The sequence below is a fragment of the Plecotus auritus genome, assembly GCF_963455305.1.
Source record: "Plecotus auritus genome assembly, chromosome: 5".
Lineage (NCBI taxonomy): Eukaryota > Metazoa > Chordata > Mammalia > Chiroptera > Vespertilionidae > Plecotus > Plecotus auritus.
This window is the reverse complement of record NC_137776.1, coordinates 157,333,841-157,351,281: the sequence shown is the minus strand read 5'-3', so window position 1 is coordinate 157,351,281 and position 17,441 is coordinate 157,333,841. Positions and strand designations below refer to the sequence as shown.

Here is a 17,441-nt window from a genome sequence, read left to right as displayed (position 1 = left end):
TTTTATTTGAAAATATAACGGTTCATATTTTATAGAAAATTGTATCAAAAGAATCAACCAAAAAATAAAACAAATCATATACATTATACTGGGTTACCTTAAGCAACCGTATTTTCATTAAAAAAATTATTTTTCACACTAGAGAATCGAAAATCTTTCTGGAGACATCTTGATTGTGATTCTAGACATCTTTTTTTTTATTTTGATTCTAGACTCTTGATTGTAATTCTAGACTACTAACATAAATTAATTTTACAAGTAGTTGCTAATGCTTGTAGTATACCTGCTAGTTGATAAAGGTATTATAAAGTAAAACAATATGAGAGCCAGTAAATGAAGCATGATAATGTAGCGGGTAAAATCGGTAATTCTAGAGTCAAAATGGTTGGATTCAAATTCCTGGCTCTGCTCTTTATTATCTTGGGCAAGTTATGCATCTCTATGCCTGTTCTCTCATTGATAAGTGGGGTTAGCAGTACCTTTAAAAGGGCTGTTGTGACAGGTAAAGAGTTGATAAGTATGAAGTCCTTAGAATAACACCAGACACATAGCAAGCACTTAGTTGTATAAATTGTTGCTGTGATGATGTCAATTTGGCACTCTTTGTATTTCTGATGCAAAAAATGATCATGGGGAAATTCAATAAGGTAACTGAAATAAGTGAAATCTACTTGGCAATGGTCAACTCTTGGATGTGGCCAAACTTGAGAAAGCAAAAAACCTCACAGATTAAGTGAGCTATTGATAAGAAGTGAAAAAAAAATCCAAAAGGACACATAAAAGTATAGATTTTGTTAGGATATAGCTGCTGTGGCCACCTTCTTTGCGTAAAAAACAATTTCAGAAACATCACTGAGCATCCACTATATGCAATGTATTTATTTTCATATTCAACTAAGGTCTACTTAGTAATGTTTTTAGTTGTTCAAAAATGCGTATGATCTCATATTTTATAGTTCAATTTTGGAATTAAAAAACTCTAAAATATCTTGATCACTGATAAAAAATAAAAGTATTCCACACCATTCTCAAAGTTTATATACCCTCCTTTAGTTTACTCAAACTTACTAAATTGCTTTTTCCACAATGTTTAAACAATAACAACACCAGCTTCCTTCCTAGCCTTTCCTCTTTCTTTCTTATAATAACCATAACTACAGTAAATATTTTGGAATACGTCATTCCAAACTTTTTTCTATGCAAATCTATATACATATATAAATACTTGTATTTATATAAAATAGGATTATACTTCATGTGCTATATTGTAATTTGTGCATTTATCATTTAATGGACTAATAACTTCTTCATACTCAATAATCATTTCTATTTTTAAAAAAATTTATTATTATTGATTTCACAGAGAGGAAGGGAGAGGGAGAGAGAGATAGAAACATCAATGATGAGAGAGAATCATTCAACAGCTGCCTCCTGCAAGCCTCCTATTGGGGATAGAACCCATAACCTGGACATGTGCCCTGACTGGGAATCGAACTGTGACTTCTTGGTTCATAGGTCTACATTCAACCATTGAGCTACACCAGTGGGCCAGAAAATTCATATTCTTCATTATAGCAAGAATATGAATACAACTCATCAGTTTTCATTATAAATTCTCTATGCACATATAACTGGTACTCTGGCATCCCAGAGAGGTCTGAGGTGTGGCTACAAGGACATATACAGTAAAAATGGAAGTTTCTTTTTTTAAATTTATTTTTTAAATTTCTTTATTGATTAAGGTATTACATATGAGTCAAAATGGGAGTTTCTTGATCTCCTTAATTTATAGGGGGTTAGGGCATCAATAGTTACCCAGGGCTTCAGAAATCCTCTGTGAATTAGCAGAAAATCCAGAAGGCAAGAAGATGAAAATGACAAAGGGTGGATGACAGTATCGTCAGAGGGTATGAACCTTAAATAAATCAAAGATATCTCGAGTAATGCCATAGCTGGCTTGGTTCAGTGGACAGAGCATCAGCCTGAGAACTGAAGGGTTCTGGGTTCGATTTCGGTCAAGGGCACATGCCCGGGTTGCAGGCTCAATCCCCATGAGGGGGCGTGCAGGAGGCAGCTGATCAATGATTCTCTTTCATCATTGATGTTTCTCTCTCTCTCTCTCCCCCTTCCTCTCTGAAATATATACATATATATGTATACATACATATATATGTGTATATATATATATGGAGAGAGAGAGAGAGAGAGAGAGAGAGAGAGAGAGAGAGAGAGGAGTAATGATTCAGAAGCAGCCTCAGCAAGTGAGAAAGAGGTTGGTCCTGATCAATCAATCTAATTACAGGTATGTGAGTCAAGAAAGAGTGAGTAGCAAGCATTTGAGAGGGTTGCAGGAGAATAGGTATGTGAGTCAAGAAAGAGTGAGCAGCAAGCATTTGAGAGGGTTGCAGGAGAGTATTTTCTGTGGAATGCCAGGTGTTTCAAGACATTTAAAGCATGCATGAGACTGGCTGAATAGTTCTAGGAACCTGGGTCCAGAATGACTCTGCTTCTAAGTAAATCTTCATGAAGAGCTTCTGGGACAGTGGAAAGACTAAGCTTCTTCGGAAGGAGTCAGTGGGACCCAGGTTTGAATTGGCCACAAGGGAATGCTATATCAGTTGGGCACACCGGGAAAAGATCAATTAGTGTCCGGAACCTTCAGCATGTAATTACCAAAAAAACATGACAGTCGGTCTTAGGAAACTTAGCGGAAAGGATGCTGCCATCTCTGAAGTCGGCCACAGCCTAACACTATTGTAAAAACTTATATTCACTGGGGTTATTAATCCTCACGGCCATTTTAGATAAAGAGTTTAACATACATTAGAGGCCAAAATTAAGACGTTAAGCAGAATGGGCTATAGATTTAATTCACAGCTGATTATACAACCTTTTACAAATCATTCTTAACTGGTCTGTACTAAAATACTTAGTAAAAAAAAAAAATGCTCGTGATAATATCAGAGCCCATTCTGTTACAACAGGCAAATAAAACCATATTTGTAAGAAGTCTTTGGAAGAAAAGAGTAAAAAAAAAAATGCTATTAAACGTAACTGCCAAACAGGAAAATCTTGCTAAGAAAATTATATTTGGCATCTGAATGCAGAGAACAATAGTATAAAACAACAACAACTTAGGATTTACTATTTTAAGACTTAGTAAATATTGGAAAAAAATTTTAAACTACTTTGAAATGAAATGACAACTTCTATCTTTATGTTCTATATAGTCTCTAGTCTTGAGAATCATATTCAACATCACTAGTGGCCTAAGAAACACAAATTAAAACAATACACCATTTTCTCCTAATCTGATTTGGCATAATTTTAAAAAAAAATCCTCACCCGAGGATATATTTTATTTATTTTAGTTGGGAGAGAGAACCATCGATGTAAGAGAGAAACATTGATAGGTTGCCTTTTATATGCACCCTGACTGGGAATCGAACTCGAAACCTAGGTAAACCTAGGTATGTGCCTTGACCAGAAAATGAACCTGCAACCTTTTGGTGTACTGGACAATGCTCCAACTAACTGAGCCACCCCGCCAGGGCTGATTGGGCACAATTTTTAAAGGTCTATTATAGTTAGTGTTGAGAGCACTCTTAAACACTGCTGGCAGGTGGATATATTGGTACAATCTTTTAGAAGAGCAATTTGACAATACTGATCCAGATTTAAATGTATGCATCCTTTAATTACACAACTGAATTTAGAATTTGATTTACCAAAATACTCTTACATGCATGCTTATAGTAAAGATGTTTATTGCAGCACTGTTTGCTTAAAAAAATGGGTAATAAATCTAAATCTAAATGTATTAATTGGCTGAGTCAATTAGTACATCCATACAATGGAATAAAAGTTAGCCACTAGAAAGGTAGATCTTTGTGAGCATTCACAAATTTTCCAAAGTAGAAAAAAAATCAAGTTGTAAGTCAGTGTGAAGGACAGTAATCCTATTTTTATTTGTTTAAAAAGACCCTTTAATCACAGCCGGCCTGGCTCAGTGGTTGAGCCTTGACCTATGAACCAGGAGGTCATGGTTCGATTCCTAGTCAGGGCATATGCCCAGGTTGTGGGCTCAATCCCCAGTGCAGGAAGCAGCCAATTAATGATTCTCTCTCATCATTGATGTTTCTATCTCTCTCACCCTCTCCTTCCTCTCTGAAAAAATATAAATAAACACACACACACACACACACACACACACACACACATGAAAGGAAGGAAGAAAGGAACGAAGGAAGGAAGGACGAATACTAAACAAGCAGATTCAAAGTACTAGTGGCTTGTCCTTCTTGCATAAGACTATTCTATCAATAAGCAGCATCAAACCAGATTTCAAATGGACCTCTGTACACAACTGCTAAGTGTGTATATATTTTCATCCACCTAACCATGACTAGGTACATAAATTTCACATATTATTTATTACATACCTCTTTAATTTCAAGTTTTATTTAGCAAGCACATTAAGCAAAAGGGGCTAGCAGGGTTTTACAATACTTGTTGATTCTGCCTTCTGGTGAACCATTCCATAGCATCTCTATGCTGATACATTAGAGCACTGCTTTACATGATTAGAGGCCATGACTATCATTATATATAGTACAGAGTAAACATTCTTTTAGGTAGGCTGACATATAGTCACAAATTGGCACACTGTCCCCAAAGCCTTACAAATTAGTTATATGCAGGATACTTACATCAGCATAGTGGCCTAGCATATCACATCGGTCACATCGTTTTCTCCAGGAAGGTCTTCCATGACATCTGTGAGTAGAAGACATAGGCAAAGAACAGTCTAAGCAAAAGCGGGCTGGACAGGCATACTGGAGGTGTCCTCTCTCAGAGCAGAGGCAGCAGGCACGGACTTTCTATGTGGCAAACAAACAGAAAATGTCTTTAGTAAAATACTCAGTTTTAAACAGCAGATTAATTTTTCTTTTTCTGTATAATTCCAAAAAAGTAACTTCTAATTTGAGACCTCAATGAAGGTCAAATCTGGAGCCTAATTATAAAGTAAAACAAAATGTCTGAAATCAGAGCTTTGACACAAGCTATCTGCATCCTCTGGTTGCCAGAACGGCCTATTAATCTCATGTACTATCAGGTGGCATCTATTTCTTATGCCTTGTCTTGTAGGAACATTGGCAAAGTAGAATGTGTCTGAGAGGAAAAGTAGGAAGATGAGGACCTGGAAGCTAAGTCCTCAGAGGAACAGAAAGAGATAGCTTTGCCTAGAGAAGCAAAGACAAAGGAGAAGCATAAGAGCTGTCTCAAAAATTTGAAAGACAATCACTTGGAAGAGTAGGTAATAGAAATGGTTGTTAAAGGCTTAGGAACATCTAAGATCTTTAATTCTGTGTTGTTCCAAAGGTTGATGTATCTGTTTAATATAATTTACATCAGTAAACATCTATTAATGCCTAAAATTATGATTTTCTAACAAGGAAAATTCTCTCATGATGAAATAGCTGTCTCATAAAGTAGAAGGTTTAGAAATGAAAAGGGTCTCAGGAATCATTTGATTCAATCTTCTTGTTTTACAGATAAGAAAACAGAGGCACAGAGAATTAAAGAATTTGCCTAAAGTTGTCCAACTACTGATGGGAAGCTGAAATGGAGTCCAGATTTTTCTGACTAAATTTATTGTTCTTTCTCTACTACTACTCTAGGCTACTGCCTGCATAAAATATTAACAAGAAATTTAACACATATATTACCTAAGACTTGAATTCTAAGGTTATAGGGTTTCAATCCTAAGATTTTGATTTTAATAAGGTAGAAAGAAACATTACATATTCACATACTTGTGGAAAGGGGCAATTTTTTGACAAATGGCCACATTTGTCACAATTTCTACAGGTGACGTTTTTGTTTGCTGTATAATATCGGTGGGTCCATCTTCCAGATGATCTATTATTACATATCTGGGCCTAAAGGGAGGGGGGAAAATAAAGAATTAAAAAACATTATTTCATACTGTTCAAGAGAGTTAATAGTCATAGTCAGTTCAATTTAGAACTCAGCAACATGGAACACTGTGTTCTTAAAAGGAGTTAGAAAAACCTAAAAGGTGTGCTGGTGAAAGGGCGGGGAGAGACCGACTCCATGTTCCCTTTGTTCCATGTCCTCCACCTCGTGGAGTCAGGTTCCCGCCCTAGAACCTCTCCAAGAGCCCAACCCACACTTTTGAATTAGCCAATAGAAATGCAAGAGGAAAGTAAGCCGCGCCCTGCCCCCATGTGCAACCTGACCCCGACCAATCAGTGGAGGCCACACTACCTCACCCCTCCTACCCCTCCCAGGCCCCCTATAAATCAGCGCGTTTGGGGCCTGGGGCTCTCTCTCTCTGCCTCTTGCCGCTGTGTCGGCAAGTGTGGTGGACGGGGAGCTTGAGCTAGCTCGAATAAAGGCTTTTTGCTTTTGCATCGGACTCAGCTCCCTGGTGGTCTTTGGGGATCACGAAATCTGGGCATAACACTGGAAAGACAACTCTCCTTTTTGTCTGCCCCTTCCCTCCATTCTTTTACATTCTCCAGATGGTTCCATTTCTTCTGTATCTTTCTCTGCTTACAGTTCGGGCCTAGCAAGGGCACTGGTGTGCATCAGACAAGCTGGTGGCATTCAGAGTCAAAGATATTGCTGACTTCTATATCTGAATATATACCACATTTTTCTGAATGCGAAGCTTGCTTAAGTTTTTAGTTAGGGAATGGTGTTTTTTAAAATGAATTTCTCTTTTATAAAGTTATAAAACTATATAGCTAATGAATACATTCCTTCTAATGAATAGCCTAGGGTTACTGCCTATAAACTGAATTATAATTTCTAAGAGAGAATGATATTAATTTCCTCCCACCAGAGTCCTTTAGAAAATCCATTCTACCTACAATGACCCAATGCTAGCTAGCTGTCCCATATTCTAGCCAAAAGCTAGTATCTTGCAAGAAAATATTAGCAAAGCACATCATATGGATATCTAGAGAGGAATATGTAAATGCCAACCATGCTTTTATCTTGTTTGGTAGAATTCCATCTTTGAAAAAACTTTAATCTTTTATTTGTTATTTTGCTGAATTGGCCAAGTAGACGCCAAGATGTCATAACCTAATTATCGCTTAAAACTTCTCTTTTACCAACTTGTAAAATTATTCTCTTTTCTAGCCATCTGCCACAATTAAGGCTAATAAACACCTGCCACATCCTAAATATAGCCTAACCATTTCCTTACACTGAAGAAGCAGTTATTTCCGGTGTTGATTTTTAATGGTACCAGGCAATATGAGTTGAGGGGGACTAACCACCTCAGAGAAGAAACAGAAAGGAATGGGAACTAACTCATTACGGTAATTAAGTGACTGACAAAAATCAAGGCTGAACCACGCCTCCCAAAATTCAATTACCCATAAACTGAAATCAAACTTCTTCTTACAAGATACTCAGGTTGTTGCTATTTTTAAAAGATTTATTAAGTTATCATAATGAAGTGAAAGAAAATTAGGAATAAAAAAACTATTAATCTATTATTCATAACATCAAAAACAATTTGATTTTACCTCAACATCTTTGTCACTGATGAACCAGTTTACACCATCTTCTCCTACAAAATAAATAAAATGTTACTTAATCTTTGACATCTTTAAAGCACTTATAGATGGACAATAAATTATTTAATTTTTTAGTACTGAAATTGAACTTCAAAGGTATAGTGAGAGATGTGAATACCTTAACCTTGTACCTTGGATCATTACTTGTGTGGCTCTGAACAAAATACTTAACCTCTCTTAACCTCAGTTTTCTTACCCATAAAATGGGAATAATAGTATTTGCCCTGTCTACCTAAAAACAGAATCCTATGAGATATGTGAAAATGCTTTGAAAACTATGAAACTATAAACAAATATAAGAAAACTAGTGGCCCAATGCACGAAAATTTATGCAAGAGTAGGCCTCCCTTCCCCCTGGCTGCCGGCACTGGTGTCCCTCCAGCACCCAGGACCCGGGCTGGCTTCCCCCGGGCCATCTGCAGACACCCGGGACCGGCTGGCTTCCCTCCAGCCCAGCTTTGTCAGGAAGGACGTCTGGTCTAATTAGCATATTACCCTTTTATTATTATAGATCAGTGAAGGGACCAAAAACCTAAAACAAAAGCAGAAAGAGATTTTTTTTTAATATATTTTATTGATATTTTACAGAGAGGAAGAGAGAGGGATAGAGAGTTAGAAACATCGATGAGAGAGAGACATCGATCAGCTGCCTCCTGCACGCCCCCTACTGGGGATGTGCCCGCAACCCAGGTACATGCCCTTGACCGGAATCGAACCTGGGACCCTTGAGTCCGCAGGCCGACGCTCTATCCACTGAGCCAAACCGGTTTCGGCAAGCAGAAAGAGATTTTACCTGAACTTCCCTTATCTGACTATAGCAGAGCTTTGAGAGTTAGCGACCCCCCACCACCACTGCAGGTGTCCTGTTAGTGAAGTCACTGACCTTGGGTAACAGGGACATTCCAAAAAAAACTGTATAAACAAGCATCATCAAAACTTTCTATCTTCTGTTTAAATATTCTTTACTGATTTTAAAAAACATTTTTATTGATTTTTAGAGAAAGAGGAAGGAAAAGGGAGAAACAGAAGCATCCAAGAGAGAAGAGAACATCCATCAGCCACCTCCTGCACGCCCCCTACTGGGGAATCCAACCAGCAATCCTTTGGAGCATGGGAGGCGGTCCAACCAACGGAGCCACACTAGCCAGGGTAAAACCTATCTCCTGAAGCCCTAAATCCTCCTCTTTGTTAAGCTGGTATACAACCTTGACCTTTGCCTATTCAGTGAGTTACTCATTACTGAGTGCTCCCACATTTTGTTTTTTCTCTTATTAAGCTCTTCATTGTCAGTTACCTCACAGCCTTTCCCCTTCCCCCCACCATTTTGGATCCAAGTAGTTACAGGGAATTTTTTCATTCCAAAATCAGTATTAACTGTGTCCACTAGCTTCCCACTGTAGTTGACTTTCATTTTAACATTTAAAAAATTTGGATTTTGAACACTATCTCATGATTAGGGCTAAGAATTCAGTACTGTTTTTTAACTAGCATCAAAAATAGTAAAGTAAAAAAGCAAGAGGAGGCCAAATATCCTGAAACCATTGGTCGATCTAAAAATAAAACAAAAAACCCAGGGGTGGGGGTGGGGAGCCCTACATTTTTCTTTATCTGCTATTTTCTTCTCTTTGCACTGCTCCTTTACAAAACAGCACATGGTTGTTATTCCTTTGGTCCACCTTTGCCCAGGAGGAAGGGACATATGACTAATGCAGAAGCTAAGGAGTCAACAAAGGACTGAAAGACTTTTTTCTCCCCTAAAGCAAAGTTAAGATTTCCTCTTTCCTCCTATCTACTCTTCTTCTCTATCTCAAAAACACAAATTGAGCTTGACTCTTTTCTCTGAAAGGAGTTTTGAAGAGACATGAAGTAATCTACATTTTCTCAGGCCTACCAGGAGTAAGTGTTTAGAGATATATATTTTAAAATAAAATACTTTTACTGAGAAAACCCAAGAGGCTGCTTTACAAAAAGACCAATCCAAAGGAGAGCAGAGATGCTGTGCTGATGATTATTTCCTTTGTAAAATTTGGAGGCTGCATCCATATATTGAGAGTGGAGAATACATTAAATAGCAGCAGTTCCCATTTCTTCATCATCACCGACCATGCTATTATTCTTTCATTCAAAGGATTCATCTAAGGAGCAAGCTTTGCTGTAGCTTTCAAAGCTGCCTTTTGTAACTCAATGTCCTTCATCATTAAAATTCAAAATGACCGCTTAAATTCACTTTAATTATAAAACTGCCTTCATATTGTCCTTAAAAAATGAAATTCAAAACCAGTGAAATGCAAAATAGCAACTGTTGCCACCCTCTATCCACAATAAATTTACACACAACAGGGAATAGTGAAAAAAGGGAAGGTTTGAGAGAGGGAGATCCACTCCACTTAGAATTCATCAATATTCTGGGGTAAGTACTAACTTCTCTTCAACAAGCTACAGTATATACTAACTTTGGAAAATATATCGACAAGTACACAAAACAAGTTTCAATTGGAGATTAAATCAGACTTCTTAGTGGAAAATGAACAAGAACATAATCAGGAACATATACATCAACTCTTCCCCTTACCCATGGTTCCATCTTGGAAATGACAGCTGACTCCTGCCCTTGTTTTTTTATCTATCCTGTTTGCTTAATTCCAACTCCCAACCTAACGAGAGTTTCTGTATATGGGGCAACTCATTAGAATTTCCACAGGCAGCTAGCTAGTTCTCCACTGTGCAAAATAACGGGTATGGGACTGGGTAGAAACCTAGGTTCCAGTTTTAACCCTATCATTTGCTGTGTGGCTTTGGGCAGGTTTTTATCCTCTCTGGGTCTGTATAATAAGGGATTAATGGTACCCATGGTAACTTCTAGCACAACATTTATGTGATTTAACCAGATTTTCATTCATTATGAAATAAAAAACATTGTCATTTAATCTAGTTACCTACATCCTCCGGGGCTTTGCAACTGGCACACGGTGCCTTGCTTTAAAGCCAACTTCCCACAGGGCTCAGGAGTACTCATCTTTCATCTTCCACCGGGTGCAATGAGTATAAAATGGGATTGCCCTAAAGATGCCTAATATCAATTCTTAGCTGACTTACAGCCTTGTTTTGCTAATATCTAGGCCTGTGATTCTTTTCAGACTTCAGAACTGTAAGAACAATAGCTGATAACTCTTTCTTTGCATTAAATCAACTCAGTTTAACAAACATATTGAAAGGTTACAAGGAGCAAGGTGGAATAGTGTAAACAAAGATGAATAAGAGTGTATAGCCCAGTAAAACACAAGGAGACAAATGGAAAAAGAATACAAAAATACTATGATAAATTTAGAGATGTCTAAATTTAAGGGAGAAGGGGGGAAAAAGGGGAAAAAAGTCAGAGAAGGCTGTGCCATAAAGGAAATGCTATTGAGGTGTAATTTACGAATTATAAAACATACCCATGTAAAGAATACAGTATGATGAATTTTGACAAATGTACAATCTATGTATCCACCACAAAAATCAAATGTATAAGATTTCCACCATCCAAAAATGCCAGGTGTTACCTTGTGCACATTTGCAGTCAATCCCCTACCCTAGGCAACCACTGATTTGCTTTCTGTCATGATAGATTATTTTGCTGGTTCTAGGACCACATACAGGGTGGAGCAAAAGTAGGTTTACAGTTGTATGTGAAACACAGTTTATTTTTGTATTATTACTTATTAATTACTAGAGGCTTGGTGCACGAAATTCACACACGGGTGGGGGGGGGTGTCCCTCAGCCGGCCTGCACCCTCTCACAATCCAGGACCCGTTGGGGGCAGTCGGATATCCCTCTTACAACCCGGGACTGCTGGCTCCTAACTGCTCGCCTGCCTGCCTGCCTTATCACTCCTAACTTCTCTGCCTGCCTGCCTGATCACCCCTAACTGCCTCTGCCTTGGCCCCCACTGCTGCAGCTTTGTCAGGAAGGATGTCTGGAATGACATCTGGAAGGTTGTTTGGTTGTCCGGTCTAATTAGCATATTACCCTTTTATTATTATAGATTGTATTATTTTCCATATGAGCAACTGTAAACCTACTTTTGCCTTACCCTGTATAAATAGTATCATATATTATATATAACTTTGTGTCTCGCTTCTTTTATTAATGAGATTCATCCATGTTGTTGGGTAGTAGTTTGTTCCTTTCTAATAGCTGAGCAGTATTCTAGTGTCTGGATATAATAGTTTAGCTGCTCATCTCCTGATGAACATTTAGGTTGTTTCCAATTTTGGGCAGTTATGAATTAAGCAATAAACATTCTGCAAAAGTCTTCCTTTTAATTGACATAAGTTTTCATTTCTTTTGGAAAAATACCTAGAAGTAGAGTTACTAAAGTATATCTTTACCTTTATATGGAACTGGCAAGTTTTCCCAAAGAGGTTATGCCATAGTACATTACCATCAGCAATTTATGAGAGTTCAAGTAGTTTCATAATCTTGTCAACACCTGGGATTGTCAGTCTTCGATTTTATTTTCACCTGATGTTATTTTATGGATTTTTATTTTTATTTTTAGAGAGAGAACAAGAGAGAAACATCAATCGGTTGTCTTCAGTACATGGAATACAACAGGGGATTGAACCTGCAACCTACTTACGTGCCCTGACTGGAAATCGAACCTGCCACCTTTTGGTAAATGGGATGATGCTTAACAACTGAGCCACCTGGCCAGGGCTGGAATGGTCAGTCTTTTAAATTTTAGCCTTAAAATGGGTGTGAAGTAGTAGCGCATTAGGATTTTAATGGACATTACTCTGATGACTAATGATGTTGAGCATATTTTATGCATTTATTTGCCATTCGTATGTCTTCTTTCAAAAACTATTCAAATTTCTGGCCTGTTTTTAAATTGGGTTATTTTTATTGGGTGGCTGTCTTTTTTTTTGTTAAATCACAAAAGTTCCTTATATATTACTAGAGACCCAGAGCATGAATTCATGCACAGGTGGGGTCCCTCGGCTTAGCTGGCGAATGGGGCCGATCGGGGCTGTCTCACGCAGTCCTGATCGGGGCGGATTGGTGCCGGTGGCTGGCGGGGGGGGGGGGGGGGGGGGGACCGTGGGAGTTTGGCCTGCTGTGGGAGGTTGGCTGTGGGGAGCACACTGACCACCAGGGGGCAGCTCCTGCGTTGAGAGTCTGCCCCCTGGTGGTCAGTGCACATCATAGCTACCGGCCAGTCGTCCGGTTGCTTAGGCTGTTATATATATATATACACACACACATACATACACACACACATACTAGAGGCCTGGTGCACAAAATTCATGTACATTAAAAGGGAATTAATTAAAGGAAATCCTATCTAATAAAAGAGAAATATGCAAATTGTACCTCCGCTACACTAACAAACCACGCCCACCAGCCAATCAGGAATGAGTATGCAAATTAACCCAACCAAGATGGCTGCGGCCACGGAGAGAGCAGGAGGCTTGGGTTTCCCTGGCAATGGAGGAAGCCAAGCTTTCCGCCTTCCCTGGCCTGCCTTGGCCTCCCCTTAAGGCTACAAAGTTTCAGTTATAGAAGATAAATAAATCCCAGATACCAGGGCCTCCACTTGGGTTGCCGGGGGCGTGGCCAGCCTGCAAACCAACACAAGCCCCTCACCCAGGCCTCCCCATGCCCCAAGGGAACCCCCACCCTGATCCGGGACACCCTTCAGGGCAAATCAGCAGGCCCCCACCTGTGCACCAGGCCTCTATCCTGTTTAATCCTCCTATCTAATAAAAGAATAATATGCAAATTGACCATCACTCCAACACACAAGATGATTGACCCCATGTGGACACAAGATGGCCGCCACAAGATGGCCAGCAGGGGAGGGCAGTTGGGAGGGACCAGGTCTGCAAGGGAGGGCAGTTGTGGGCGATCAGGCCAGCAGGGGAGGGCAGTTGGGAGGGACCAGGACTGCAAGGGAGGGCAGTTGGGGGCGACCAAGCCTACAGGGGAGGGCAGTTAGGGGTGACCAGGCCGGCAGAGGAGGGAAGTTGGGGGCGACCCGGCCTGCAGGGAAGGGCAGTTGAGGGGGACCCAGGCCTGCAGGGGAGAGCAGTTGGGGGGGACCAGGCCTACAAGGGAGGGAAGTTAGGGGTGACCAGGCCTGCAGGGGAGGGCAGTTAGAGGTGACCAGGATGGCAGGGGAGGGCAGTTAGGGGCAATCAGGCTGGCAGAGGAACAGTTAGGCATCAATCAGGCTGGCAGGGGAGTGGTTAGGGGGTGATCAGGCTGGCAGGCAGAAGCAGTTAGGGGTAATCAGGAAGGCAGGCAGGCGAGCAGTTGGGAGCCAGCAGTCCTGGATTGTGAGAGGGATGTCCGACTGCCTGATCATACCGGTAGGATTGGGCCTAAACGGGCAGTCGGACATCCCTCGAGGGGTCCCAGATTGGAGAGGGTGCAGGCTGGGCTGAGGGACACGCCCCCCCGTGCACGAATTTTGTGCACCGGGCCTCTAGTATTTTAATATTGCTATTTGCCCTTTCTCTATAGTAGAAGTATCAGAGATGAAAGAAAATTAGTAAAATGTATATGAAAATCTCCCTCCTGTCAGACTCTGGGGTGTGCTGCGAGACCTACAGTCAAGTCGCTGCCCACCACCTGCACGCGCTTCGAAAATGCAGGAGACCCAGACCCGGCCAGCACCATGCCCATTGGGTGAGACCCAGACCAACCTGGCCCCACCCCCGTCAAGCCCCTCCAGGTAGGGGGCAAAGCCTCAGGTCCCCCGGCCCGGCACCAGGTGGGGGGGGGGTGTAGTCTCAGGTCCCCCATCAAGCCCCACCAAGTGGGGGCATGGCCTGAGGTACCCCGGCCCAGCACTGGGGCGGGGGGGAGGGAGGGCATGTGGCCTGAGGTCCCCGTCAAACCCTGCAGGGTGCGAGGTGCATCCTGAGGTCCCTTGCACCGGCCAGGTGCCATGCAGCCTCAGGTCCCTGCTGTTTGGTCGTGATGCTACGGCCTCCCGGCTAATTTGCATATTCCACTATTATTAGATAGATATATAGATAATACCAGTCTTTTATCAGACATGTGATCTGCAAATATTTTTTCCCAGTGTGCCTTGCTCTTTCATTTATTTTTTAAACAGTGTTATTAGGAAAACAAAAGGTGTAATAAACTTGACAAATTCCCCCTTGACAATGTTTTCTGTGCCCAAAGAAATTTGCCTATTCAGGTTACAAACACATTCTGTGTTTTCTTCTAAAGTTCTATAGTTTTAGCTTTTTATGTTTAGTTATTATCCATTTCCCCCACATATGAATATCCAGTTGTTCTACCATCATTTCTTGGAAAGATTATCCTTTCTCTTCATTGAATTACCTTAGCAACTTTGTTGATAGTCAATTGACTATATACATGTGGGTCAATTTCTGGGAGTTCTATTATGTTACACTGAGCTATATGTCTATCTTATCCTGTACTACAGTCTATATTACTGAAGCTTTATTTAAAAATCTTGAAATCACACAGAGTAAGCCTTCTAACTTTTTTTTGTTCTTTTACAAGACTGCATTGGCTATTCTAGACCCTTTTGATTTCTGTATAATTTTTAGAATAAATGTCAATTTCTACAAAAAAGCCTGCTGGAATTTTGATTGATACTTTGTTACATCTATAGATTAGCTTGGGAAGATATTTTAACAATATCAAGTCTTCCAAAACATAAATATGGTGTATTTCTTAATCTATTTTGGTTTCTTTAATTCTTCTAGGCAGTTTTATAGGTTTCAGTGAACAAGTCTTGCATATATTTTATTAAATTTATCCCTGAGTATTTCATGTTTCTTTATTATGCAAATGGCTTATTTTTAATTCCATTTTTCAATTTTTGGTTACAAGTTTATAAAAATACAATTGATTTTTGTTTGCTCACTTTGCATCCTGCAAATGTCTTTCATTTTCTGTTAATATGATGAATTACAGTGATATTAAACCAACCTTGTATTCTAGGATTAACACATTTGGTTATGATGTACTATTCTTTATAATATACTAGAGGCCCAGTGCACAAAATTCATGCATGGGTAGGGTCCCTAGGCCTGGCCGGTGATCAGGGCCTTCCAGCTGCCGGCCGGGGCCTCCCTTCCTTGACTGCCAGCTGCTGGACGGGGCCTCCCTTCATTTTGCGCTGCCCTCTGGTGGTCACTGCACGTCATAGAGAGCGATTGAACTCCTGGTCTCCCAGTTGAACTCGCGAGGGGTCACTTAGCATATTAGCCTTTGATATATAGATTGTAGAATTCAATTTGTTAGTATTTTATTAACAATTTTTACATCTGAGTTCATGATGGATATTGCTTTATATTCTTATAATAATGTCTCTGTCCAGTTTTGGTATTGGGGTAAAACTGGCCTCATAAGAATTGGAAAGTGTTGGGAAGAGTTTGTGTAGGACTGGTGATTTCTCCTTATGTATCTGATGGAATTCATCAGTAAAGTCATTTGAATTAGGGTTTTTCTTGTTTGTGAATCAGGAATTTTACTTGTAGAAAGGATTTAAAATAGAAATTCTATTTCTTTAGTAAATATGGAGCTATTTATATTTTCTATTTCTTCCTGGGCCAGTTTTGATAATTTGTGACTTTCAAATAATTTGTCTATTACTTCTAAATGGTCAAAATTATTGGCATAAAATTGTCCATAATAAACTCTTATACTTCCTTTTATTCCTCTAATTTGTACTTAAGCCCATCCAGTAGTAAATTTTTTATCTCAAATATTATATATTTCAGTTCTAGAAGTTCCATTTGCTTCCTTTTTTTATATCTTCCATTTCTCTCCTTATCTCCTTATTTATCTTTTCCTTCCAACCTCTGTGTATATTTATAACAGCTGTTTTTTGGATATTTTTACCATTGGTTTTTTAGAGACAGTGGAAGGGAAGGGGGAAAGAGAGAAACATCAATGTGAGAGAGACTTGCCCCGATCGGAATGGGAGATGGAACCTGCAACCCAGGTACGTGCTCTTGATCAGGAATAGAGCCTTCAACCCTTTGGTGTATAGGCCAGCACTCTAAACACTGAGCCAAACTGGCCAGAGCAGTAACAACTGTTTTAATTTTAAAGTCCTTGTCTGTGAATTTCCTTATCTCTTCTCAGGAGGGCAAGTGTGGGATAAGTTAACATAATATGGCTGGAAGCAGAAGTCTTGTATAGGATTTTAATAGAAAAGATGAAGGCAGACACTAGTAAAAACAAAAGGCACATGCAACATAATGGGAGAGGTAAAAGAATAGAGCAAACAGTATAGTTTGATTGGAAATAAGGGTGTAATAATTCTTTTACTAGGAATTTCCACAGACCTCTTTATATACTATAAAGAATACTGAGAATTAAAATACTATTTCTTATAAGAAGCTTTTTACCTGAAACATGTATGATTAATATCAAAGCTATTCTTCCATTTAAGATGTTTTGCATGTCCCCTTTCAGGTGAACTTAAAAAGTCTTGACTTCCTCCTTTGCGAGCTCTCCAAGGAACTCTTTCTATCAGAGTAGTAATGATGAAGGCAGAGATAGCAAACAATAATATAGGGTGCTCTGTTTACACCAAGCAACTACCAGAATATTTCATCTCTCCTGAAGTAAACCTTCAAAAGAAAAAAGTGAACCCGAAAGAAAAAGTGAACCCATAAACTTGCACATTTCCCTCCCACATTTTCACCTACTTGTGGAACTATTCTCCTATTTCTCTCTCTCTTTCTTACTGCATGGTAATATCTTTCACATTTATATCGTGATTCAGAGTCTATAAATTGTTTTAAATATACATTTTATCCTCAGAACAATCCTGTATGTTATGG

The 17,441-nt window shown here is 39.5% G+C and overlaps 1 protein-coding gene across 2 annotated transcripts in view; it reads right to left on the bottom strand.

The window, feature by feature from the left end:
- The window catches only part of ZCCHC7 (zinc finger CCHC-type containing 7), a 216,472-nt gene that overhangs the window by 29,917 nt on the left and 169,114 nt on the right, over positions 1-17,441 (bottom strand). For both annotated transcript variants that reach the window (XM_080667494.1, XM_080667495.1), the window contains exons 3-5: positions 7,566-7,609; positions 5,817-5,942; positions 4,710-4,880 (exon numbers count right to left, since the gene is read on the bottom strand). In XM_080667494.1, coding sequence (XP_080523620.1) covers positions 4,710-4,880; positions 5,817-5,942; positions 7,566-7,609 — 341 coding nt within the window. The remainder of the gene's footprint in view (positions 1-4,709; positions 4,881-5,816; positions 5,943-7,565; positions 7,610-17,441) is intronic.